Below are 27,786 nucleotides of genomic sequence, written 5' to 3' on the forward strand. Positions count from 1 at the left end.
AAGTAACAGAAGCAGAAAGAAGGAAGCAAAAGGCTGGAAGAAGAGCAAAGGGAGACAAGGAACACCAGAAAGAAGAACTCATCTCCAAACCCAGCCTAAGATAAGAACTGCCAGGACTGTCCTGCACAACGGTGAAGTGCAGCAGCTAAGATCCAGAGACTGACCTTGCCTGGCCAAGAGGGGAAGTCTGCCGGCCTCTATCAGGATTGGTGAGCAAGGCACTGTGTGCTTAGCATGTGTATTCTGCTTGTTTGGGAATTGTCAATAAATAGAGGATCAGGATATTACTGTGTGAGGCTCTTTCAGTGGCTAAAGATCCTGCAAAACCTGCAGGAAGATGCGCCCTGAGCCCTAGGAATTGGGTGAGGGTGGGTGTGTAAATTAACAGGGTTGCACCTTGAGCCCTAGGAAGTGGCCTGAGGCCGGCTGCAGCAGCTGTTGCCCCAGGAGGAAGGTGCGATCGGCGCCCCCGCCTGCACGGCCGTCAATGGCCATGACGTCATCATCAGGTGCCCAGACCGGCGGTGCCCTAAGCAACTGCCTAGTTTGCCTAGGCTCACGGGCCGCCCCTGACAGTGTGGAAGGGCTAGAGAAACGTGTGCGGGCGACACAGCGATGTCTGGACTTGTCTGCACCTCCTGCTAACCTGCCCTCAACACCACGTCAGCTGCAACTGCTGCGAGAAACCTCCGTCTGCTCCAGCTCCTCTCGCTCCTGCTGCCCGGGCTAATGGGCATCTAACGGGACGTTCAGCGTCTAAACTGGTGCAGGCGGAGAGGTCTGGGGGAAGACATAACATGCATCTCAGACACCCTTGGCCTGGCCCCAGGTCAGCCCTTCACAGGAAGGCCCCTTCCTATTGTCATCTGCACTGACCCTGCTGTCAGCCCTTCCTCAGGTCCCAAATTACCCCGGATTCTCCCCACCTCTTTTCCTTCCTGCCACTGGCCCCTGTAGTAAGATGAAGGCCTAAAACGTAAGCCCATGCAGCACAGGCCTGGGTTGAGGCCTAACTATCAATGGACAAAACATGGCTAACATACAGCAAAGCTAAGCTGTAAGCAAGAGTCAGGCCCCAGCTCACAGAACCTGGCACAAACAGGGCTGAGAGTGCAAAACACGAACTGGTAACAGGCCCAGGTGTAGAACAGTAATTGGTGCTGGGTATAAGTGGAAAGCACATGGTACCACTAGCTCATTAGAAAAGACCTTGGTACCCACCCCTCACAGATACAGACCCAGGTCCAGGAAAGGGTCTAGAATGACAGCATGATGGATAGAGATGATCTAATCAAACCACGAGGGTGATGGGTGGTATCTAAGTAGCATCAGAGGGTGGCAACCTGTTATGTCAGCAGTGAGGTGTCTTGTTGTACCTGTATATAAGGTGATGTCTTGGGGGGACAGCCTTTGGATGACCAGGGGGCAGTGGAAATTTCCCACGGATCGAGTCATTCCATTGTGGCAAGTACACGTGCGTAGTGGTTCAGTAGAGTCTACTGACAACTGTGACTGTGCTTCGCTCTACAATAAACCTGGCCTGGCACCTTCGATCCTTACCTGGTTTGTGGCCTTTGGGGCTCTCTTGGGGTCTGCTGTGGAGACCGAGTGCACAAGTCGACACAGCCCACGTCACTGAGCGCACACGCAAGCAGCCTAATGGTTATCATTGACGGAGCCAGAGACTTGTAAGGACACCTTGGCAGTAACTCCCGACCACCCTCCCTGAAGAACTACAGTCCCCATAAGCAAAGCAGCATGTGGAGAATCCTGGAGGCCATCCTGCACTTCCTGGGTCACTCCATTCTGGCACCAGGAGGCAGCTGCAGGCCACTCATTGCTCCATATCTGATCCTCAGCCAGCCCAGGCCACTGCATCTCCCCATCAAGAAGCCAATGAGGATCACAGGCTTCCTCATCCCCTCGGGTGGCTCCCCGTGCTTGTGGATCACTCAGCTCTCTCGTTCTCATCTTCCTGCAGCTCGCCAAAGACTGTCAACACCACGGGCGGCTCGAATGGCTGCAGGTGAAGATGGCTGCCCAGAGGGGTTTCACGCATGGGGCTGAATGGTGCACCTCCGGGAGCGGCTTGCCAGTGTGATCCCCAAGCCTTTGTTGTGACCAAGAGCCCTTTAGCGATGAGTTCTGGGCATGGTAGCAAGTCCCTGGACATGGCTCCATGCAAAGATCGCCGCCTCCTGTGCACCACCACCCGCACGTCTGGAATCTGCTGGAGCAGCTCCTCCTGCTGCTCTGGAGACACTTCGCTGCACTGCTAGGCCAGCGGCAAGGCCCCTCTGCCTGCTCTGGGGGGAGGGTGTGTCTGACCATTGTGGAGATGGCCTCCCTGCAGCAGAACGCCGTGCAAAGCCAATGGATGGTTTTGTTTCCTGCCGCAGCCTCCCGTCCATTCGGGGGGGCTTGTTCTGTGGGGCAGGGGATGTGTCTGCTTATGTCTGTTTAATTGGGATGGGTCCTGCCGTGGGCAGGGGGCTGGGCTGGATGGCTTCTAAGGTCTCTTCCCGCTCTATGGTTCTATGTCCCCTGAGGTAAACTAAATGATGACATTCATGGATAATCCTCTTTCTCCCGATCTGAGCCCAGGGCGGAATGTGCTTCCCAGAGTCCTCATCTCTCTGCAAACTGTGACCGGCAGGGCTGGGAAATGTGCTCAGAGCAGAGGCAGAAGACGGAGCCTCCTGGCCAGATGCCATTGTGGAAGATGCTGCCCTTGCCAGTGGGGTCCAGGGACATCACCTGGCAGACTCCACCTTGCTGGCTGTTGTGGGGGGAGGGGCAGGATCCCTGGAGCCTCACATTTTGCCCACGGACAAGTGTCTGACGTTTGAGACTGCCCCCCAGTCAGCTTCTCGCTCCCTGGAGACTGGGCCTGGCTATCAGTGAGAACCAGAGCATGCCGGGCCTTGGCAACACCACCGCCACCAGGCATTGGCTCACCAGGTTAGAACATTCCTGCCCAGGGAGGATGCTGTAAGAACACCCGGCGTCCTCAAGTAACTATGCAAGCACCTTGTTAAGAGACGGAGCAGGGACACGCCTGAGCCTTCTAAGCTGAGGATGGCAGGACAGGGCACTGGCCACGTGTGGTTGGAACCAGCAGGCCCCAGGAGGAGGGGGTAACCTCCCGTGTCCAGAGGGTAACACCTCCCTTGCTCCTGTTGGTGCATAAAAGAAGTCACGGAAGCTCATCTTTATCCAGCTGAGGAGGCCGGTAAGAATCATCTTGAGGTTAGGTGGTTGCCTATAGGAGACTATGGGTCTGTCTCCCAGAGCCTCTCGGAGTTTAGTGTCCTGTTCCATAGTCTCCTACAGACAACCACCTAACCTCAAGATGATTCTTACCAACAACCACAGGACATACCACACTAATACCAGCCCTGGAACCTTCCCTTGCAACAACCCCGCTGCCAGCTTTGTCCACATATTCACTCTGCTGACACCATTATTGGACCTAACCAAGTGAGTTATAAGATCAAAAACACATATTCCTGCGCATCCAGAAATATAATTTATGCTATCATGCGCCAAAAGTGTCTGTCTGCTATGTACATTGGACAAACGTCTCAGACACTTCGCCAAAGGATCAATGCCCACAAAACAGACATTAGACAGGATCACAAAGAAAAAACAGTTTCTTGCCATTTCAACCAGAAAGGACATTGTCTCAACGACTTGATTACCTGCATCCTGCTTCAAAGGCCTTTTAAGACTACACTTGAAAGAGAATCCTCTGAACTGTCATTCATGCTTAAATTCGACACTTTACACCTAAGTTTGAATAAAGACTCTAATTACCTTACCCATTACAAAGATAGCTTCCCCAATTATCACCTCTAATATCATTAGCTCACAGACATTTACCTCCCCCCCCCCATCCCTCTTCTGTTCTGAAATTTGATTTGTCCTTTTCATATGTGTTCATTTTTTTTTTATTGTATCCTTTGGTATATATGGTTGTGACAATTTTCTACCACTATTTGATCTGAGGAAGTGGGTCTGGCCCACGAAAGCTCATCACCTAATAAACCATCTTGTTAGTCTTTAAAGTGCTACATAGTCCTGTATTTTGTTTCAGCTACACCAGACTAACACAGCTACATTTCTATCACAAGAGACTAGGGCACCCTGTGCTCCTCAGCACAGTGACATGCTGTGCTGGGACAGGGATCATTTTCATTTCAGCTGCACTAATCCAGCGCCATGCAGCACCCAGCAATGACTGGCAGGGTGAAAAATCCTGCTTAGAACTAAAATGCCTCAAGCAAATCTAAATGTCCTGCATATGGCCACTAAACAAAGCCCCGCACTCTACCAGCTCTCTCTTAATTACAAAACCATTCTACATGCTAATTCACTGTTCCCGCTCTCGTCTTACAGGTTTTAATTGGCTTCACTATGATTGACTTTGACAAGCGCCTTGAAACCTAATCATCTCAACTTTTTTTCTTTTTGTAAATAAAATACTGAAACGGATTTAGAAATTGCTAGTGTCACCCACTGGCGAAAACCTGGAACTGTCCGACATTTATTCTAGGTTGCATGATGCAAAAGAAGAGTATGATGGGGAAAGTGTCTAGTAGCTACTGTTTGTTTTGATTACTTCATGGTCCAATGTACAATGCTGGTACCTAGGAGACTCTATGAACATCCAGCCATGGGCCTAGTGGTTAGATCATGTCCGCAGGATGCCCAAAACTCCACCTGGCCTGATGTGGCGCAGGGACTGGATCTCTCACGTGACGGGATGCAAGTCCCCTAACAATCAGGCTGAGCAGTCCCTCACCACCTGCAGTGCCCCCTGGATGTCGCACTCCTGCCTGGGTAGAGTAGGAGCTGCCAACCCTACACCATCTCAGGGTCCTTCCTGCCGGCAACTCTGACCGAGGGTAGGAGGGTGGGCACTGGAACGGGCATGAGCAGCACGTCTCAGACCGCCGCTACCGACAGGCAGGCAGCTGTGCTTTCTTCTTCGTGCGCTTGCTCTTGCCCATTCAACTGTCGGTGGCTCACAAGCAGTGTCCTGGGAGGTGGGTTCTGAGTTGACAGGCTTGCAGTGCTGCTCTGCCAAAGCAAGCATCATCCGGGTCTGCTGGGTAAGCGCAGAACGAGATGTGAAACATGGCTGAATGGCCAAGTGGCTCCCCTACAGCTGTCCTGGGCTAGGAAACCTCCCAGAGATACTTGCACCCTGGCTGAATGGGCAGTTGTGGTCAGCGGAGATGGACCCTTTGCCAGTGAATGCAGAGGGGCAGAGGAGCTGCATGAAACTTCCTTCACCCTGCCCCGGCCCTGCGAGGAGCCTGCGACACCTCAGAGGGCAGGGAGGAGGCGTCCCACTCTCCCTGGCCCTGACTGGCCTGGGGGTGGGAAAGATTGCCAAGCCTCTTCCAGGGCATGGGCACCTAGTAGGAAGGGGGGCAAAGGGACTCCCCCACCCCCAGACCAATAATGGTCTGGGGGTGGGGTAGCCCTGCCCCTTCCCATTTAGGCTCCACCCCATTCTGGAGTGGCCTGGTAGCCCCCTAGGCAAAAATTATTGCCCATCCCTGCAGTACAGTCTAGACCATCCCTGAGAGATGTGTGTCTCACCTGCTCTTCAATATCTCCAGAGATGGAGAGTCCACAACCTCCCTGGGCAATTTATTCCGGTGTTTAACCACCCTGACAGGCAGGAACTTTTTCCTAATGTCCAACCTGAACCTCCCTTACTGCAGTTTAACCCCATTGCTTCTTGTCCTGTCCTCAGACCTGAAGGAGAACAATTTTTTCTCCCTCCTCCTTGTGACACCGTTTTAGGTACTTGAAAACTGCTATTAAGTCCCCCCTCAATCTTATCATGGAATCATAGAATAATAGGACAGGAAGGGACCTCGAGAGGTCATCGAGTCCAGCCCCCCGCCCTCAAGGCAGGACCAAGCTCCATCTACACCATCCCTGACAGATGTCTAGTTAACCTGTTCTTAAATATCTCCAGAGAGGGAGATTCCACCACCTCCCTTGGCAATTTATTCCAATATTTGACCACCCTGACAGTTAGGAATTTTTTCCTAATGTCCAATCTAAACCTCCCCTGCTGCACTTTAAGCCCATTACTCCTTGTCCTGTCCTCAGAAACCAAGAGGAACAAATTTTCTCCTTCCTCCTTGTGACACCCTTTTAGATATTTGAAAACCGCTATAATGTCCCCCCTTAATCTTCTTTTTTCCAAACTAAACAAGCCCAGTTCATGAAGCCTGGCTTCATAGGTCATGTTCTCTAGACCTTTAATCATTCTTGTCACTCTTCTCTGTACCCTTTCCAATTTCTCCACATCTTTCTTGAAATGTGGCGCCCAGAACTGGACACAGTACTCCAGCTGAGGCCTAACTAGTGCAGAGTAGAGCGGCAGAATGACTTCACGAGTTTTGCTTACAACACACCTGTTGATACAACCTAGAATCATATTTGCTTTTTTTGCAACAGCATCACACTGTTGACTCATATTCAACTTGTGGTCCACTATGACCCCTAGATCCCTTTCCGCCATGCTCCTTCCTAGACAGTCGCTTCCCATCTTGTATGTATGGAACTGATTGTTCCTTCCTAAGTGGAGCACTTTGCATTTCTCTTTATTAAACCTCATCCTGTTTACCTCTGACCATTTCTCTAACTTGCTAAGGTCATTTTGAATTATGTCCCTATCCTCCAAAGAAGTTGCAACCCCACCCAGTTTGGTATCATCTGCAAACTTAAATCTTCTCTTTTCCAAACTAAACAAACCCAATTTCTTCAGCCTTTCCTCATATCTCCTGTTCTCTAGACCTTTAATCATTCTAGTTGCTCTTCTCTAGACCTTCTCCAATTTCTCCACATCTTTCTTGAAATGTGGTGCCCAGAACTGGACACAATACTCCAATTGAGGCCTAACCAGAGCAGAGTAGAGTGGAAGAATGACTTCTCATGTCTTGCTCACAACACTCCTGTTAATGCATCTCAGAATGATGTTTGCTTTTTTTACAACAGTGTCACACTGTTGACTCATATTTAGCTTGTGGTCCACTATAACCCCTAGCTCCCTTTCTGCAGGACTCCTTCCTAGACAGTTGCTTCCCATTCTGCATGCCTAAGACTGGTGGTTCCTTCCTAAGTGGAGCACTTTGAATTTGTCCTTATCCAACTTCATCCTATTTACCTCAGACCATTTCCCCAGATCAGTTTGAATCTTGACCCTCTCCTCCAAAGCACTTGCAGCCCCTCCCAGCTTGGGATCATCTGCAAACTTGATAAGCGTCCTCTCTACGCCAATATCTAAATCATTGATGAAGATATTGAATAGAACCGGTCCCAAAACAGACCCCTGTGGAACCCCACTTGTTATGCCCTTCCAGCAAGATTGTGAATAACTTCTCTCCAAGAACGGTTATCCTGCCAGGTATGCACCCATCGTATAGTAGCCCCATCTAAGTTGTCTTTGCCCAGTTTATTTATAAGAAGATCGTGCGAGACCGTGTCAAATGCCTTACTAAAGTAAATTTTTTAAAATACGCAGATACCTGAAAATGTAGCAGGGCCTTTTCCAGCTCCTGGGTACCTAAACCCAATCAGTTTCAATGAGAGTTGGGCAACGCGGTGCTTCGAAAACCCTACTAGGTGCCTACCTGCATCTCTAGGTGCCTCCAGACCGTCCCCGACCTGGGTTTCCTTGACTCCAAGGCAGGTCTGTGGTTGAGCAGCAGAGAACTCAGGGCAGGTCTCCTGCATCCCAGGCTAGCCCCATAACTGCTCTTCTCCCCGCAGCGGCGTGTGCTGCCCAGAGCCAACACCACCTCTGCGGCCCAGCCAGGACTGGGGCCAGCCATGCCTAGCACCAGCAGCACAGGCCTCCAGCCACATGAGCTACGGGACAATCAGTTCCACCTCTTCAGCTGCAGCAGCTGTGCCCCTAAGGACTCAGCCCCAGTGACGTCAGCAGGAGCCTTCCCAGTGCCTGCCAAGGCGTTGGCTCAGGCTCTCAATTCCCAGTCCGGCCGCCACTGAAGTCAATAGCAAAATCAGCCTCATGCTGACCTCCAGAGGAACTGCAATGGGCCCCCAAGTCTCCGCCTCCAAAGTCATCACAACTCTGCTGAATTGCAAAGGCTACGTCTACACTGCAGGCTTCTTGCACAAGAGCACGTCCACACCTCAAAGCGCATTGCAAAAGTGACGGGCTTTTGCACAAGAGAGTGTCCACACTGCATGGACGCTCTTGCGCAAGAAAGCTCTGATGGCCATTCACAAGACACCTGTGCTTTTTCCCATAGGGGTTTCTTGCACAAGAAACCCCTCTGGAGCGACCACACTTGCCTTTTTGCACAAGAACTCTGGTGCAAGAAGGAGTTCTGCCTCATAAAAGGAGGTTTACCTATACCAGAAAAAGCCCTCTCTTCTGCCGTTTGACTGCCAATTTACTTGTGCAAAAGCACATTTGAGGTGTGGACGCTATGCGTGTTTTTGCACAAAAACCTTGCAGTGTAGACATAGCCAAAGTGTTTTTGTCAAACAGAACCCGGGCTTGGGCTGTCATTAGCTGGAGGAAGCAGAGGTGACCAGACAAAAGCCTCCATTTCTAGTCAGGATAGCGCAAGCCCTGTTTAGGGACGTCTCTCCCCGCTCTGCCCTCAGAGCCAAACTGGCGTGTTGCAGCTACACTAGCTTTCCAATCCAAAGTTACAGGGGGTAAAATAGACCTTAACAGCAGCAGCTGCTGCCGGGGTAGAACTAGCCTGTCACTTTGCACCCCTCTCTGCACCGGGGGAGCAGGTATCCGGCTCCCGCTTGCTCCAGGAGGGGAGAGGAAGGGAAGAGATCTTAGAGTCCCCCTTTCACCTGCCCCTGTTTAATTCCTCTCTACCTGCTGAGCCCTGGCCTAGTGAGCGATGCTCTGGAGGCTCCTTAGTTAGGGCGGTGATTGAGGAAACTGAGGCTTGAGTTTCCCGTGTGAAGCTGGGCAGGGCGCTCAGTCCTTCCTTCCCCACTTCCCCGCTGGAGCAGTGGGGGAGCAGCGCCGCCCTGCCTCTCTGGAGCGCCGACCACGTCCGTCCCTGGGGCCGGCACTCACCAGTCGATTCGCAAGCGAGATGGTGCAGGCCGTAGCTTCAGCTTCCTGCTGACACATCAGCTTGTCCGCCGTCGCCCTCTCAAATTTGGCCGTGAGTTTTGCTAGGTTCTCATTGAGATGCTGTTGATGGAAAGAGTCAGAACACTGTCAGCCCAACTGTGCATCCGACAAGACCCCGACAAAAAAGCCTCCATGGCACGTGTCTGTGCAGCGGGGCTGTTCGGAATGGCTAGTGAAGCGAGAGCAGGCAGGACTCTGGGTCTCAGCCTGGAGCCTGGGAGTGCGGCCTGCAGCACTTGGCAGGGAGCCTCAGTACCAGCAGGGTCTAATCCAGTGTGCACGGAGCTCAGTCCTCCCCAGGGCACTGGACCGGGCCCTTGCAGAACAGCACAGAAGGGTGTGCGTAGGGTTGCCAGGCGCCTGGTTTGGACCAGAACACCCCGGTGAGAAAAGACACTGGCAGCTCCAGCCAGCACCGCTAACAGGGCCATGAAAAGTCCAGTTGGCCACCCAGTGGGGCTGGCAAGCTCTGTGCCAGTCTCTGCATGGCTCCCAGAAGCAGCGACATGCCCCGCTGGCTCCTGGCTGGAGGGGTAGCCAGGCTGTCTTCACACGCTGCCCTGCTTGCAGGTGTTGCCCCAGCTGCCGGCTCTGCAGCTCCTATTGGCTGGGAAACATGGCCAATGGGAGCCGCTGGGGCAGCATGTCAGGGCACGTGCAGCAAAGATCCTTCCTGGACTTCCTCCTCCTAGAAGCCAGAGGGTCACGTCACCGCTTCCTGAGGTCAGTGCTGCCCGAAGTCCACACCCTGGGCCCCCTCCCTTAGGATTTTCCATGCCAGAATGGGGGTGCAGAGAATGGGGCCAGTACATGTTCAGGCTCAGGTGGGCAGTTTCCACCCTTGGGCCACACGCGAGCAGAGCCAACATTTTGGAAAAAGAAGCAAGAGAACTACAGTGTGCAGGACCTCACTGCAGCCATCCTGCTCCAGGGGAGGGCTCATTGCACAGACAGATCTGGTCGTGCTCGGCTCTAAGACTCATCCTCACTGTTCCCAAAGTTACTGGAATATTTCACGTTGAGATAAGAGAACCAGAGGCCAGAACTGGTTTTATCTGCACCCAGCCGCAGGCTAAATTCCTTCAAATCATTTGAACGTGGTTTGAACAATGCACTAGAAATAAACCTGAATATTGAACAGGGATTATTTTAGAGGCATCTGTAACTATGCTCTTAGTTGCCAATGCCCAGTACAAAATACAGCCCCTTTCAAACTAGCTTGGCATTGTCAATTATAACTTAAGTATTGTTAGAATAGTTTCATATACACCTATGCATACAGACCTTCATATACCTATCTGTTTGTGTGTCTCTGTATAAAGACACACACGTGCTATGCTATTCAATGTTTTATAAGTAGATTTACACATTTGGGCTTATGGGAATATGCATAATATAGATGTGTCAGCAACTGAGCACTGCAGTACATAGGAGCTATACGTGTTCAGTACTTTTGAAAATCATATGACTTTTGTTCATGACCCAAAGTATGGATTTAAGCTGGGCAGCTACATGTGAAAATTGGAGCCTTGTATTACAATTTGGAGGTCAGTTCTCAGCAGGCATAATTCTACTGAAATCCATGGAGCTATGGCAATTTCTGCCGGCTGAAATTCTCGTAAAAACCTGCTTGTGTATGTACATATCTAATGCTACGCATTTACTAGTGCAGTGCTGTACAAAAGCAAATACAGGTCATTTAAGAGGCTAAGGTTGAAAGCCTGGTTCAGTGGAGTATAACTAATACCCCCAAACTGCTGCACTTTCTCTGCAAAAATCTTACAGCTTTTAAAAAGCTCCAACGTGAAAGTGTAAATAAAAGCAACATGAAGGGAACCAAAGAGTTCTCCAGGGACATATAATCCTTCAATCCCAGGGCCTTGTCTATGCAACTGCTTGTGTCCAATGTAAGCTACGTCACTCGAGGTGAAAAAAATCCTACCCCTGAGCAACATCATTTACAACAACTTCACACAGCGTCTCCATTGCGCTGGCGGAGGGAGACTCCCATCAGCAACGCTGCTACTCTCACTGACGGGCATTAACGCCGCTAAAGGGAGAGCGCTTTCCCTGCTACTTACCCGTCTCCACCAGGCCTGCTAAATGCATCAGCCACACAACGCCCATTTCACTCCCTAGCGAAGACGAACCATTAGAAGCACCTATTCCGTAGCGAGGATGTCCCTCGTTTTGACCTGCAGTGGACATGAACTCTTGGAGATGGCTCTCTATTTTAGATAGCCTTAATTCAATGGGTAGCAAAGATTTCAAAAGTATTCATCTCCAGGACGCAGTAAGTGCTGCCAGAGGATTCTAGGGTTTCCAGCAGTGTGACGTTTTACAGAAACATATTTGTATTAATTCCTTGGAATAATTGTTCGATTCGGTGTTATGAGGTGTGTCCACTGCCAGTGACTGTGGGTTGGTACCATGCAAGTCTGTATTTTTAGCTCCATTCATTATTGTGTGCGCCAGCGAGCACTCACAGGGCGTTGTGATGCCTTGTATGTTGTAGCATTGCAGCATATTGCAAATGCACTTTGAATGAGACAGCGGATTCCATAGTCCCCCAGGAGGACTTTCTTTGGAAACGTGCAGGTTTTAGGGGACAATGTGCAGGTCTGTAGTGTGTGCTGTCAGCTGGATGGGTTGATAATGAGCGATGGGGGAGATACAGCAGCAAGGACCTGGCTGCATACCTTACCTCCTAAGCCAATCTCCAAAAGTTTCAGTGACAAGACCTGTTAAAGGGCATGGACGTTTAGGAATGGCAGGGTTATTTTGGAGAGGAAGTGGGGGTGGGAATAGCTTTCCATTAAACATAACTTTAACCCTCTCTCTCTTTTAATGAAGATTTTTGCTCAGGGATTTTCCTGGATATTTAGTAAGTGCCCAAACTTTACATGGAGGTGTAAGCTATGCCAGGTAGGGGCCCTGCTTTGATACAGATCTTTTGAGTCCTACTAAAGTGGAGATGACTCCTGCAGAATGTAACAAGTGCACAGGAAGCGTTCTGGAAACGAGGGAAAAAAATCCGCCCCAGGCGTTGTTTAAAACTTCCCCCAATCTGTGTTTTCTGTAAAAGATGTGGCAGACACAGAACATACACGGGCGTGGTGTGTGATAAAAGGACACCCAACGTTCATGCTTGATAATGATTGTAACATTCTAGGTGGGACAAATGAGAGGTAAATAACGGAGTCTTTCTTTTAGGGAAGAAGCACACTTGGAAGCAAGCTAGCACACTTTTATAAAACACAAGAGCAGCTCTAGGCCTAAGGGCCACCCAACCCTCCAATCCCCTCTTTCAGATGTGCATGGGACCCCAAGGAAGCCCTTCCCAATGCTGAGGGGTTCCCGCTGGGCAGTGGCAGCTCGGGGTGAAGTACGTGCGTGTCACACTTACAGCAATTTTGACTTTGATGTTAGCCAGCTTCTCCTGCGCAGCAGCCAGCTCTGCGTTGGCTTTGTTCAGAGCCTGCCGCTTGGGCTCCACATCACAGTACACCTCATAGAACCGCACGATGTTTATGACCCAAGAGCAGAGCCCAGCTGCTGCACAGGACTTGGAGGTCACAAACTCGGGGTTAAATTCGGGATCCTGTAAGTACGGCCGAAGAGCTTTGAGACAGTTCTCGTGGATATTCTCCTTGTCAAAGTGGACCAAGGCGTCCAGGAACCCATCGACTCTGGCCATGGAGACCTTAGCTGCTTTCCAGCTCCTGTCCTTGGGAACCTTTCCGCCTGGAGCCATGAGCACCATCACGGCAGCTGTGACATTGCTGACAGCAGAGGGCGGTGATCCAAATGACTTCAGTTCTGTCAGGTTGTTCTGAAATGGGAAAACCAGGGGGTGAGCTGACAGCGAACAGGTTCCCTTTTCACTTAGCCACTACTGGAGCCCGGCACTGACTTATCAATCCGGGAGCACAGCCTTGAAGCCTGGAGCCACACTCTGCATTTGAAATGTTATGATTCATCGACTGTAAAACAAGGAAACCCCCTAGTGGCGCCACAGCCTCCACTGGCGTATTAGATGTGCATCAGTCACGTCCCTTCCCTTTCCCACCAATCCTCAGGCATTACCAATGCAGAATTACTGCAGATTTATCTAGCACGAAAATGACAACAAAAAGCTTCCTGAAATCAGCCAAGTATCTTCGGCTAGAGACGGGTTTCAGAAACAACTTTTGATCCAGAATGCTAATCAAAAGGGCTGCTCTGACTGCGTCGCACTAGCTGCAGCTCCGTTTTGGCTAGGCTGGTACTAGCTGCGGTTAACTCTGCTCAGATCACTTCCGAGTCACAAACAGCAGAAAAGGGGGAAATGGCCGCTCCTAGGCTAAACATCCAACCGCTTGGATTTGGAAGTGGTGGAACGCCCGTCCCCATTCTGCTCAGAGGGCTGGGCTCCCCAGCTACACGTCCGCTCCCTTTCTGAAAAAAGGAGCTTGGACCGGCTGCCATTTCGAGCGCAGAGGGGAGCGTGGGGTGCCAAGCGAGTGCCTCCTGACAGCCCCCAAAGCAAGACTCCAAAATACTATTTTAAATGTGTTGCTTCATGACTAACTAGTATCAATAATTGCGAATGGCAGGCTCCTGGCTCCTGAATACCTGGACCTGAGAGCACTGGGAGCAACAGAACCGCTCAGCTGAATTTGTCTGGCGCTCAGGACAGGTTCTGGCTTTCGAGGAGCAGGGAGGAGTGCGCTGTCGGGTCTCCTCACAGCGGAACAATCTGCCCGTTCACATACAGAGACCGACGGACAAGGTCGCCTCATTCTGACGGGCCCGGGAGCCCAGGCCCAGCCCGGGGCATTGGAGCAAGACAGGATCAACGCAGTGTCCCTGGGTGCTGCTGGCGGGCGTAGACCCCACGTGGAGGCCTGTACGCAGCCGGACCTGCCGTTAGGCCTCATGAGACATTCTGCCATGGCCTGTCCTCTCCAGCACAGCGGACGCGGGCTTTGTGCTGACACCCCACGCACGCAATCCCTGAGCCAGCGAGCGGCGTTCTGCTCCACTCGTGGGGCTGGGTTGGCTCGGTTCCCAGGCGCAGCTGCAGAGCGATCTGAAATCCTGGACGGAGAGCCCCTGTGTGAGAGCTGGTGACAGAGGCACACGGGGAGATGAACGCAGGCTGAGAGGGGGACGTCCCTCTGAGAGGCGCTTTGCTCAGACTCAAGAAACCTGCTCCTAATGGCACCTGCAGCTGCGCTCTGTCATGGGCAGCAGCAGGAGAGCGCCGTGCCGGGGCTGGCGTCACCTGGGGAAGGTTTTAAAACACACCAGATCGCCTAGCCCAGCGATTCTTAAACTGTGTCCTGTGGCACAGAGGTGTGCCACGGAGAAAACAAAACATTCTGCTCCCCCGCCCCCTGCAGAGCCCGAGACAGCTCCCGCTGCGGCTCCCCCCGCCCCCCGGGCTGCCAGGTGTCGGGTTTGAACCAGGCAGTCCAGTATTTGAGCTTTCTGGTCGGGAAACAAATGGAGACAATAGAACGGAGACAATAGAACGGAGACAACAGAACTGTCTGGTACGTTCTAACTCAGATGGGATGTCGATTGTGATGTCACGTCAAGTGTGTCCAGGATTTCTGTTGAAACCACCTGGCGACCCTCCTCCCTCCCCCCAGCCCACAGGATGGCCCCTGTCCCATAGGGCCCCTCTGCGCAGCCTCCTCCTCCTCCACGTGTGCAGGCGGCAGCTGCTGCTGGGAGGGGGGGGGGGGGAGCTGAGGAGCCGCTCCCGGACCTCAGCATTTTAAAACTGCCCTCTGGGGGGAACCCAGCTCGGGCTCTGCTGCCCCCCCCTTGGGGCACGCTCGGGCTCTGCTGTCCCCCCCCTTGGGGCGTACTCAGGCTCTGCTGTCCCCCCCCTTGGGGCGTACTCAGGCTCTGCTGTCCCCCCCCTTGGGGCGCACTCAGGCTCTGCTGCCCCCCCCTTGGGGCGCACTCAGGCTCTGCTGTCCCCCCCCTTAGGGCGCGCTCAGGCTCTGCTGCCTCCCCCTTGGGGCACGCTCGGGCTCTGCTGCCCCCCCCTTGGGGCACGCTCGGGCTCTGCTGTCCCCCCCCCGGGCGAGCTCGGGCTCTGCTGCCTCCCCCTTGGGGCACGCTCGGGCTCTGCTGCCCCCCCCCTTGGGGCGCACTCAGGCTCTGCTGCCCCCCCCTTGGGGCACGCTCGGGCTCTGCTGTCCCCCCCCCTTGGGGCGTACTCGGGCTCTGCTGCCTCCCCCTTGGGGCGCGCTCGGGCTCTGCTGTCCCCCCCCCGGGGCGAGCTCGGGCTCTGCTGCCCCCCCCTTGGGGCGCGCTCGGGCTCTGCTGCCCCCCCCTTGGGGCATGCTCGGGCTCTGCTGCCCCCCCCTTGGGGCACGCTCGGGCTCTGCTGTCCCCCCCCTTGGGGCGCGCTCAGGCTCTGCTGTCCCCCCCCTTGGGGCGCACTCAGGCTCTGCTGCCCCCCCCTTGGGGCGCATTCAGGCTCTGCTGCCTCCCCCTTGGGGCGCGCTCGGGCTCTGCTGCCCCCCCCTTGGGGCACGCTCGGGCTCTGCTTTCCCCCCCCTTTGGGGCGTACTCAGGCTCTGCTGCCCCCCCCTTGGGGCACGCTCGGGCTCTGCTGTCCCCCCCCCCCAGGGCGAGCTTGGGCTCTGCTGCCCCCCCCTTGGGGCACGCTCGGGCTCTGCTTTCCCCCCCCTTTGGGGCGTACTCAGGCTCTGCTGCCTCCCCTTTGGGGCGCGCTCGGGCTCTGCTGTCCCCCCCCCGGGGCGAGCTCGGGCTCTGCTGCCTCCCCCTTGGGGCACGCTCGGGCTCTGCTGTCCCCCCCCCAGGGCGAGCTCGGGCTCTGCTGCCTCCCCCTTGGGGCGCGCTCGGGCTCTGCTGTCCCCCCCCCAGGGCGAGCTCGGGCTCTGCTGCCGCCCCCTTGGGGCGCGCTCGGGCTCTGCTGTCCCCCCCCCGGGGCGAGCTCGGGCTCTGCTGCCGCCCCCTTGGGGCGCGCTCTGGCTCTGCTGTCCCCCCCCCTTGGGGCGTACTCAGGCTCTGCTGCCTCCCCTTTGGGGCGCGCTCGGGCTCTGCTGTCCCCCCCCCAGGGCGAGCTCGGGCTCTGCTGCCTCCCCCTTGGGGCGCGCTCGGGCTCTGCTGTCCCCCCCCCCCCAGGGCGAGCTCGGGCTCTGCTGCCTCCCCCTTGGGGCGCGCTCGGGCTCTGATGTCCCCCCCCCAGGGCGAGCTCAGGCTCTGCTGCCTCCCCCTTGGGGCGCGCTCGGGCTCTGCTGTCCCCATGCGCTGCTGCTCTCTCGCCCCTGCGCCCCTCCCCAGCTTGCTGGGGAAGTGGCAGAGTTTACTCTGGCGGGAACAGTTGGGGTTTCTACTCCCCCTTCCCCGCCCTGCCAGCAGGAAGCCCGGCCTGGTGCTGCAGCTGCGCTGGGTTCCCTGCTGCATGGGCGGGGGGCAGGGGACCGAGATCTCCACACCCACCCTCAGGAACAAGAGCAGGCTCTCTGGAGGCTTTCCCTGCTGCAGCAGGGTGCCAAGCCAGGTAAGCATCCCCCCTTGTGCCCAGACACCGCACCCAAACCCCCTAACTCCCCTCCCGCTGCCAAGACCCCGCATTCCCAGCTGGCTCTGACACCCTGCCCCAAGTCCCCTCCTGCACCCTCCCTCCTAGCCAGACACCCTGCCCGAGACCCTCCTCTACCCTCCCTCCTGGCCAGACACCCTGCCCGAGACCCTCCTCTACCCTCCCTCCTGGCCAGACACCCTGCCCGAGACCCTCCTCTACCCTCCCTCCTAGCCAGACACCCTGCCCGAGACCCTCCTCTACCCTCCCTCCTGGCCAGACACCCTGCCCGAGACCCTCCTCTACCCTCCCTCCTGGCCAGACACCCTGCCCCAAGTCCCCTCCTCTACCCTCCCTCCTGGCCAGACACCCTGCCCCAAGTCCCCTCCTGCACCTTCCCTCCTGGCCAGACACCCTGCCCCAAGTCCCCTCCTGCACCCTCCCTCCTGGCCAGACACCCTGCCCGAGACCCTCCTCTACCCTCCCTCCTGGCCAGACACCCTGCCACAAGTTCCCTCCTGCACCCTCCCTCCTGGCCAGACACCCTGCCCCAAGTCCCCTCCTGCACCCTCCCTCCTGGCCAGACACCCTGCCACAAGTTCCCTCCTCTACCCTCCCTCCTGGTCCGGTGGAGTTTTTTTTGTTCGACAAATTTTCCCTGGGGGCTGGTTTTTTGTTTTTTGTTGGTTTTTTTGCTCTACAAAAAAAGTCTTTGGTGTTCCCCATTAAAAAAAAATATTATTTGGTGTTCCTCAGTCTTAAAAAGTTTAAGGAACTCTGGTCTAGCAGCACCGTAGAGACTAATGAACTGTGTAGACAGGACCATGAGCTTTCGTGGGCACAAGCCGCTTCTTCAGAAGACTGGAATGGTGGAATCCCACAAGCCAAATACACAGGGATGCCTCAGAACTTAACTTCATGTCCAGGTGTGGGACCCATCACAAAGGTCTGAGCAAAGACACCACCTGGCTAGCACACTGCCTTCCACTTCAACCAACCAATGGGCACTTAAGAGCAATTTGCACCTTCTCTGTCAGCTTCATGTGGCATAAACACTCCAATTGACCTTTCTCCCTTCCTTCTCTTCTCCCCTCCCCCCATGTCCTATTTATTTTGGACCCGGATCTTTAATGCTCCAATCGTCTGAAGAAGTGGGTTGTGCCCACGGAAGCTCATGACACCATCTACAGGGTGTGCTAGTCTCTAAGGAGCTGCTGGACGATTCGTTGTTTTTCAAGGTTTTCCAGTTACAGACTAACTCGGCTCCCCTCTGAGGTTGGAGAAGATTGTTTTTCTGGACTCCCGACAGCCAGGTATCAGTGAAGGCTGCAAGCCCCGCGAGTGAAGCTGCTCTAACTAGAGCTGCCCCATCCATAGGAGGTGGGACAGGGAGAGAGAGGCACTCTCCCGAATACAGTAATTACTCGTTGAACATGTGCCCGCTTAACACGTTTTCGTGATAGCACGATTTTTTTTTTAGAGAACATTTTTTGAATAACACAACCGTCCTCAAAATAATACCAAAAAAAATCAAGTGGCGGACTACTTTGTGCGGCAGTATAAATTGTGAAAACAGTGGTAATACAGTAGACTTCTGATAATCCGGCATACCGGGAGGTACTATAGGGCGGCTGTGATGGGTCTGCTGGGACCCACACTGCATCCGGCGAGGGGGGGCGGCGGGGAACGGCACAGTGAGCGGCGAACCATCCACTGCTTTGCAGGGAGGTGGGGGAAGCCCCACGCAGCTGCTGGCGATAGGCTGGCTGGGGAAACCCAGCCACCAGCATGCAAGTGGGGGCGGAGGAGAGGGGGAAAGGCATTCGGGGACATGGGCTCCCGGACACCTCGCCCCCTCTCCTCCACCCTGCTTGCAGGCCGGTGGCTGGGTTTCCCCGGCACTCCCTGCAAAGCGGCGGAGGGTCCGCCGCTCACCGCGCCATTCCCTGCCAACCGCCCCCCCTCGCCGGACACAGTGCGGGTCCCGTCAGACCCGTCAGAGGGGCATATTCCCAACCCACTCCCCCTCCCCTTTCCTCCCCTTCCCTTCCCCAGAGCCAAACACTCCCCTCCCTGCTGTAACCCAGTCCCCTTTCTCCCCCAACCTTATGTCCTGGTCCCAAGGCAGCTGCCTGTGCTCAGCGGCCAGCGGTTAGCAAGTGCAGGCTGGAACCACGAGCGCACATGTGGCTCACAGCAGCCCGGCCGAGAGAGCGGCTGACTGGAGCACTTCCGGGTTTCAGCTGATGCCGGACAACTGGGGTTTTACTGTACAGTACATCGTCTAATGTTGACGGTGACAACTCAACACCAACAGAAAATTGATTTTGACACCACCGCTTGAAACGCAATCCCCAGCTTTTCCATTATTTTCACAGGGAAAATTGACCCCGCATAACACGTTTTCACTTAGCACGAGCATTTTCTGAAATGTATCTACCATGTTAAATGAGGAATTACTGTACCCAGATTTCCAAATGTCTCATTTTCCTGTGCTCCAGAGAGGCCATATGTTAGCAACTAGCCAGGATCCCCCCAAATCTGCCAGGATCCCCCCAAATCTGACCCCAATGGAGCAGGCGGCAGCTCCCAGCATGCACACTCCATTTGATCCCTGCGGTGCGCTGTTCAGATCAAGCTGGGGTTGGATGGAGAGGCCTACAGGCACTAACAGCGGCTCGTAGATTCACAGTGACAGCCCTTACACCCAGCAGGGCACAAGCCCCCAGGGGACCCCGGGCATGTTCTGAAATCACCATTTGGTTGGCACATGGGGCTGTCCAGCAGCGGGGTGGGTACGGCACAAACTGCAATTGTACCGAGAGGCCGAGATTGTCCTCTCAGCAGGGCCTGTCGTTGCTGCGATCGGCAGGAAGAGGACGCGTATGGAAGTGCGGCAGGATGTGAAACTGCTGGGGTTTGCTGCATGCAGGGTGAACCCTCTGGGCGAAGGGCATGGCTGCCCACGGGCTTGCCACCAGGAGGCTCCCTGCCAGCCAGGAGAAACCCAGACAGAGGCCCCTCCCCGATGAGCTTCTGACAAGGGTGAGTTCCACGCAGGCGCGACTGCAAAGCCTCCCTGTGCTTTGGGGAGGCAGGGGCAGCTGTCGCTTGACGCACCAACAGCAAGAGGAGCCCTGTGTCTAATCCACACGAACGTGGGGTTTGCCCCCTGCCCAAGAAACATCTCAACGGGCACCACTAGATCGGCTCCGCCCCCGGCCCGGGGGGCAAAGAGAGCGACACACAACGGGCCAAGGGCAGAGAGCACCCAGGACTGCAGCTGTGCTCCGCCTCCCTGGCCAGCAGGCAGGTGTGAGCGGGAGCAGCCTGAGTTACGCCACAGGAGGGAGCACAGGGCGCCGGAGCAAAGGAGCATGGCTCCAGTGTGTCACTCCCTTGCCCGGCAGGAAGCGCCAAGGCCTCATGCCCTCTACGAGCCAACCCTCCCTGTGCTGGCCCAGGCAACGCTGCGAGTGCCGGAGGCCGGCCCCGTACCTTATTGAGCGTGTTCAGAGCCGCCTGGGCAGCAGCCAGGGCTGGTTCGGCTTTAGCCAAGTCTTCCTCACAGTCCTGTTGCTTCTGCTTGACCTCCTGGGTGATCTGCGCCACCTTCTGCTCCTCCTCGTCAGCCACGGCCTTCTCCGTGCTCACCTTCTCGGTCTCCACGCCGACCACCTGAATCAGCTTGTCAGCATCCTCGCTCTTCTGCTTCAGCTCCACTTCCTGGGCTGCCAGCTTGGCCTTCAGGCCGTCCACCTGCCGGGGAGAAGCACACGGCGGGCATGAGCCCAGCACCGGGCACAGGGGAGCCTCGGAGCAGAATGACCTCAGCGAGGGAGCGCAGCCACTGAAGGAGCATGGGCCGCGGCAGGGCAAGGGCTAGGCAGGCAGGGCCGTGTGGCTCCTCCGGCCCCATGGCCAGTCTCCAGCAGTGGCCAGCGCCGGAGGGAGGCGCTTGAAACCATGCAGCCCTTTGGAGAGGAACTGGCATCCAGGGCTGAGCAGGCCTCTCCGGCCCACAAGGAGGGGAGGAGCCCATAGACGCTGCACTGACTCCCCCCGGCCCTGGCGCCACCGTGTGCTCGTGGTCCCTCCCCAGGGGTGTCAGAGAGTGGCCGCCCCCCCAACTCTTCGGGGAGAGGACTGAGCCTGGCCCCTGCCCGTGTTCTGCAAGGCACCTCTGCAGGCCCCTCAGTGACTCTCTCCCTGGGGGTCAGCCTCTGGGCCTTGGGGCTCCTCCTTATGACTGTCTGCCAAGGACAATTTCTGGTCTCCCAGGGCTGCCACTGCTGCAGAGAGAGCAGAGAGACAAGGCTCCTCCTCTGCCCCACTCCCAAGAAGGGGGAGCGAGAGCACAGAAGCACAAAAAAGCACCAGCCAGAGGGAGGGAAGCTCAACAGAACAGTAGCCCCCGGTGCTGGCAGGACCGAGCTGCGGGACAGTCCGGTCTCCTTCACTCCGAGCTGCCTTGGCACAGGCGCGGCGCAGTCCTGGCCACTGGGCTGCTGGCAGGTGAGTGGCCACAGTCCCAGGAGAGATGCAGCCAGCAGGTAGCTCTCACCAGCACTGGCTCCTCCCACACGGCTGGAAACTGATGTTGGCCTCCTTAGGCCCAGTGGCAGCTCGGAGCGGGACGCCCCGGAGGGGGCTCCAGCCGGCATTGTATTAGTGCTGCTGTCACTGGACAGGCTCCCGGCTCCGGAGCAGCACCCTGCAGTGCTCGGAGCTGTGCGGACACTTCCCAGGCAGCCGGCTCCCGTCCCAGGTTTCACAATCCCAGTCAGATACAAGCGCCGACGGCTGGGGCTGGACAGCAAGGGGCGCGCCGGAACACCAGGCCATGTGCTCGGCCTGGCGGGCCAGGGTCTCAGGCCCGCAGCCTCACCATGGCAGCGGGGCGGGGTGCGAGGAGGACTATGTGGTGTTTTCGCAGGTACGTGCCCCCACTGTAGGAGCAAAGAGACACTCGACTCAACGTCCTACCCAACCCACGAGCCCAACCTCGGATCCACCCTGCCCGCAGCCCACCCCCCGGGAAATGCAGCGTGTGTGCTCGTGCCCGACCAGTGTGTGCAGCAACCTCCATGGAGCTCGCCAGGCGCTGCCTTTCCAGGCCGGAGTTTGATAGACCAGAGCAGCCCCTCCCCGGCCAGCTGCAAGGAAGACGCTCCGTCACTGGCTCCCCAGACCTCAGGGACCACTCTGCATGCAGGCTATCCCGTGGCAGACTGGGCACCGTGCGGCCCATGTAACCATCCATCCAAGGGAAGTCAGATCTCAGCGTTTGCTAATACTTCAATTGTCGTACCAGAAAGGAGCACAATTCTGAGCTCAGTGTAATCACATAAGCTACAGCTATTGGCATTTGGCATTAGCTTTAAGCCGAGCCTGTTCCTAAAGTGCTCTTTGTATTCCCATGCTGAGCCGCTCATCCATTCCCGCCCCCGCTGGCCTGTGGTAGGAGGCTATTTCTAGCAGCACAAAGGGGAGTCAGTAAATCGCGACGATGCTGGGGCACAGAATGGCTTCGGGCAGCAAACTGAGCCGCAGCTTTTTGTTCATTGTTTAAATCTGCTGGGATTTGGACACATTGACTGTGAGGTTTTGCTGATTGCAGATGTGGCCTCTGACCTCCTCCCCAAGACACGCTGCCCGGGACACAAGTGTGAACAGAAGCTCTCGGGGGTTCCAGCAGCGATGACAAGGCGAACAAGGGACTCACCTGCCAGCGCTAGGCAGGCGCAGAAAAGGAGCCGAGGGATTCTCAGTTCCAGCGCCTCTTGTGAGAACATTTCCAGACAAAATCTGCCTCCCAGGGCGTTCCGGCTGAGCACAAGTTGAAGTAATTGAAGGGTAAAAGCTCTGCAACAGCCAACGCGAACCACAGAAACCCAGAGCGATTCACCCAGAAGGAACACCAACCGCTGCAAGCATGGAAGGCCACGAGGAACCTCTGGAGCCCGGCGGGGGAGGAGCGGCTTGCGCTGCTGGGCGCCGTGCGCGGGGGAGACAGAGGGAGAGCGCCAGAGCAGGTGCCTCTGGGGCTCCAAGCTGCCCTCCCAGGGAATGTCTTCACTACAGCGCTAATTGGAACTAACTTAATTCGAATTAGTTAATTTGAACTAAGCTCATTCGAACTAACGCATCTAGACCTAAAAACTAGTTCGAATTAGCGTTTTGCTAATTCGAACTAGCATGTCCACACTGAGTGGACCCTGAACCGAGGTTAAGGATGGCCGGAAGCAGTGCCGGCAGGGCATCAGATGAGGACTGAGAGCGTGGAGCTGCTGTCTCAGGCTAGCCGAGGGCTGTGCTTAAAGGGACCCGACCCCCACCCCAGACAGACAGTTCTCAGGGGTTTCCCGCTCGCTTGTCTAACTCGATGAGGGACAGCAAAGCAGTCCTGGCTTGGAGTGCCCTGAATGCCCACAGTTGGCACATCACAGCACTCGGCCATCAGCCCGGCTGCACTTGCCACAGGCTGCCATCCGGGAGGGGGGGGTCAATCGAGGGGCTTCAGGAGAGCTTCTACCCCGAGGAGCCCGCAGAGCCACCCCAGTCCTCCCCATCGGGGGCTCGTACCCCATTCCTCCCTCACCTCCTTCCACTTACCCCTCCCTAGCCCCTCTTCTTGATGTACAAAATAAAGGACATGTGTGTTCAAAAGTAGAAACTCTCTTTATCGAACAAAACTCGGGGAGACTGGGAAAAGGAGGTGGGAGAGGGGAGGGCAACTAAAATGATCAGGGGTTTGGAACAGGTCCCATATGAAGAGAGGCTAAAGAGACTGGGACTTTTCAGCTTAGAAAAGAGGAGACTGAGGGGGGATATGATAGAGGTCTATAAAATCATGAGTGGTGTGGAGAGGGTGCATAAAGAAAAGTTCTTCATTAGTTCCCATAATAGAAGGACTAGAGGACACCAAATGAAATGAATAGGTAGCAGGCTTCAAACTAATAACAGAAAGTTCTTATTCACAAAGCACATAGACAACCTGTGGAACTCCTTGCTGCAGGATGCTGTGAAGGCTAGAACTAGAACAGAGTTTAAAGAGAAGTGAGATAAATTCATGGAGGTTGGGTCCATGGAGTGCTATTAGCCAGGGGGTAGAAATGGTGTCCCTGGCCTCTGTTTGTGGAAGGCTGGAGATGGATGGCACGAGACAAATGGCTTGGTCATTGTCTTCAGTCCATCCCCTCCAGGGTCCCTAGTGTTGGCCGCTGTCAGCAGACAGGCTACTCGGCTAGATGGACCTTTGGTCTGACCCAGTACGGCCATTCTAAGCTCAGGGTCGGGGGTCTCAGTGGACCACCAGGATTTTCATGCAAACCTGTTCCTGGGTGGCCAGGCTGGCAGCTATCCTGCCCTAGACGGCCACTTTTCTGTGCCTAATGTGGAGGTCATGGATGAGGTCCACGATGTCTGCACTAGACCAGGCGGGCGCCCGCCTCTTGTGGACCTGGGCAGGATCCCGGGAGCTCCCAGCCTGGTCCCGGGAAGAGGCGGAGGGCTGGGTGGCAGCGGGTGGCCGGCTCTAGCCGTGCCAGGTGCAGGGTCTGCTGGCTGGGTGCTGGCAGGCTTGCAACTGGCACGGGCACCGTAGCCAGACCGTGCCCCTTTAAGGGCTCCGGGGCCGGGAGGGGGGCATACGAGTTTCCCTGGTGGTGCCCAGAGTGGCCACCAGGGCAAGCTGGGCAGGGCTAGCCTCCCACTAGTTCGAATTAAGGGGCTACACAGCCCTTAATTCGAACTACTTAATTCGAACTAGGCTTAGTCCTCGTAGAATGAGGTTTACCTAGTTCCAATTAAGCGCTCCGCTAGTTCGAATTAAGTTCTAACTAGCAGTTCGCGTGTGTAGCGCCTAGCAAAGTTAATTTGAACGAACATCTGTTAGTTCGAATTAACTTTGTAGTGTAGACATACCCCCAGAGTGAAGCAGCCGAGAACCTGCCCACAGCCCTGGAGGGGCAGAGCGGCCGCCCAGGCGAGGCCCCGCCCAGGAGGAGCAGCGGCCAGGGAGGAATCGCCCGGGGAGGGGTATTTGAGAGCAGTCTTCAACGTCCTGAAGGGAGGTTCCAAAGAGGCTGGAGAGAGGCTGCTCTCAGTAGTGACAGATGCAGAACAAGGAGCAATGGGCTCACGTTGTGGCGGGAGAGGTCCAGGTTGGATAGTAGGAAAAACTCTTTCCCAAGGAGACTGGGGAAGCGCTGGGCTGGGTTCCCTGGGGAGGTGGTGGAATCTCCATCCCTAGAGTGTTTAAGTCTCAGCTTGACAAGGCCCTGGCTGGGCTGATTGAGTCGGGGTTGGTCCTGCCTTGGGCAGGGGGCTGGACTCGATGACTCCTGAGGTCTCTTCCAGCCCTATGGTTCTATGATGCCGCTGGACCCGTCTGGGGCTGGTGGCTGCCCTGGGAACGAGGAGGGGGCTGGGAGCTGGGCAGGCGGGGGCTGTCGCGCTGGGGGGCTTTGCAGGGAGGGCAGCAGAGGGCACCGCAGGGGTCGTGGGGGGCTGTTCACTGGCACCGCAGATGACCAGGTGCACCCAGACTCACCACTGGCCGGAGGCCTTGTGGGCCTTCCCTGCTGTGTCGTCATTCGCTGCAGGAACCCCAGGAGATAGGGGCGAGGTGGGAGCAAAGCCCCCAGCGCCTGCCTGTGGGTGAATGGCCACTGCACTGCAAGCTTTGCCATGGGAGCCAACGAAGCAGGAACGTCCGGAGGCCTCCGCAGGCTCCCAGACAGCCTCGTCCATGGAGAGCGCCACCGAGGCTGGAGGAAGCCCTGGAGGGTTGCATATTCTCCTGCAGCAGGTCAGCCTGGATGCCTGATGGCAGCGGAGGCCCAGGTACGCTGGCGCCGATGTGGCTTAGCGCGCTCCGGCACCGCGGGAGAGGGGCAGCCCCGCATGCCCGGAGAGTGGCTGGAGTCGATGAAGAGGCTCTTTGGCCGGCCTGGGTCCTGTTCTTGAACCACGAGATCCTGTCGGGGGAGCCCTGGGGGCCCAGAGGGAACAGACGCAGCATTGGCTTGTAGCGGAGGCTGCTCAGGAACGAGAGCCACCAACAGGACCAGCCATCTTGCTCTGGAGAGGGTCGAGAAATGGGACCTCGCAGACCAAAGAGCATCCCCAGGAGGCCCTGGGGAAATGGGCCTGCAGGGACAGCGCTGCCCTCAGAACCGGTCGTGACTGGACCATGGTCTCTGCTGCCCATCAGGAGACAACAAGGGAGACGACGACCCTGAGCTGGCTCTCCAGGAGGCCCAGAAAGTGTCTGGTGACGAGGGGGCGAACACGCAATCGGACTCATCCGAAGTCCAACGCGGGGGTGGCCTCGGCGCCAAGGCGGCATGGGGAATTGGCACAGGGGGTGCCAAGCACGACACATGCCACCCCAGTCTCAGAGGAGATGCTGGCACCCAGACCCAGAGCAGTACTGAGCTGGCCGGCTGCCAGGGCAACGGCAGTGCCAAGGGATGGATCAGCGTGGAGTCCCTCGCTGCCAGGCCTGGCATCAGCCTGGGCTCCACCACCCGAGAGATGGGTGCTGTGAGCTGCCATGATAATCAGCCCAACAGCTCTGCAGCCCAGTCAGAAGGTGCCAAGGGCACAAGGGAGGATGAAGCGGCAGAAACCAGGACACGAGGAAACTCCTGAACTACAAGAGAACCAGGAACTGAGACGCCCAACGGGTCTGGAGCCATCAGATACACCGGCAGCCTCAAGGCAACGCTGGCCAGACGCCAGACTCCATGGAGGACCCCAGCCGGAAATGGAGTCGATGGTGAAAGCTGTCGCTGGTCTCGGCGCAGTAGCAGGAAGAGCTTAGATGGACTCAACCCAGCCCAAGTGCCAAAAGACCCCCACGGTCTCCAGGAACCGAGGACACTCTCAGAAAACGCAGAGCTCAGGCCCCAGCAGCCAGCAGCAAGGAGGAGCAGAGAGGGGTTGAGGCAGACCTGCCCTCGGACGGCCGGTGCAGGGCCAGGGCCCCAGAGCGCAAGCCCCGCCCCGGCGGGTACGGCTAGGAAAAGCCATGCACCTTCAGTGCACGGGGCGTGTGCACCCGCATGCAGCGCACGGCTGCATCTATGCAAAGAACCACTTCTCCACTGCCCTGCCTGGCTGGAAGCAACTCACCTGACTCTTGTGTTGTGAGGCTGAAGTGACCCAGTAGGGTCAGCACCGCCTCGGGGGGTGAGACCTCCAGCATTAACCCTTCACGTGTCTGACAGCACCGATGCCAGCGTACGATTGATTTTCACTAGAAAAAGGCAACGGGGCAGGAAACGACCAGAAAGGAGAGAACGTCCCTCGAAGGCCATGACAGAGAAGAAACGAGGTGTCGATAAATCACCGTATGTGAACAACCCTAGGAAATAAGACCGTTTCCGCATGCTCCTTCCCTCGTTATGGTCTCAAGACAGACCGGAATTAGAGCAAGGTGCTAGCAACAAGACCCAAGGGTGGCTCAGCACAGAGAATGAGAGTCTCAGCCAAGAGCAACTCGGCGTGGCATCGCCAGCTGGGCTAAGAAAGGGAGAGCTTCCGGGAGAAGCGTGGGGAGGCAGAGAAGCAACTTCTCCTGTGGAAGAGAAAGGAAAAGAACAAAGCGAGCCGGACATCGACGGGCAACACGCTGTCACTCCAGCAGGGAGAGAGGAAAGGCTTGACTCTGATCAGGAATGCGGCAAGAAAAGTTATTAAATAACAGAAAAGCTGGAGGGCAGGCTCCCAGCAGGCCCATGTAATCGGCTGGCCCATGCTGTGCTGCAAGAACACAAACACTGCATCCCAAAGGTCAGCAATTAACTGGTACAGCAGGTGAGGCCTGGATCTAGAATTCAACAAGGCAATTTTAACAAAAGTCATATGAAAAGTTAATTCAGCAACAAGGCTTTGAGCAGACCTCTCTCATTGAGCATAGCTCTGACAAATAAGATACTCAGCCAGCAGACTTCTCCGGTTTCAAGATCCTACTCCCCAGGAGCCAGCCTCTTACTTGCCTAGAACAGAGGACAGCCATTGTCGGAAGTTTTGGTTAGTACAGAAGCTAATGAGAGGCAGCTACTTAAAG

The 27,786-nt window shown here is 56.0% G+C and overlaps 1 protein-coding gene across 2 annotated transcripts in view; it reads right to left on the bottom strand.

The window, feature by feature from the left end:
• DNAH9 (dynein axonemal heavy chain 9) overlaps positions 1-27,786 on the bottom strand; it is a 250,404-nt gene that overhangs the window by 98,600 nt on the left and 124,018 nt on the right. For both annotated transcript variants that reach the window (XM_089771994.1, XM_075903450.2), the window contains 3 exons: positions 20,208-20,468; positions 12,567-12,992; positions 9,101-9,220 (listed from right to left, as the gene is read on the bottom strand). In XM_089771994.1, the coding sequence (XP_089628120.1) occupies positions 9,101-9,220; positions 12,567-12,992; positions 20,208-20,468 (807 nt within the window). The remainder of the gene's footprint in view (positions 1-9,100; positions 9,221-12,566; positions 12,993-20,207; positions 20,469-27,786) is intronic.

Source organism: Pelodiscus sinensis, chromosome 20 (genome assembly GCF_052426305.1).
Source record: "Pelodiscus sinensis isolate ZL-2025 chromosome 20, ASM5242630v1, whole genome shotgun sequence".
Lineage (NCBI taxonomy): Eukaryota > Metazoa > Chordata > Testudines > Trionychidae > Pelodiscus > Pelodiscus sinensis.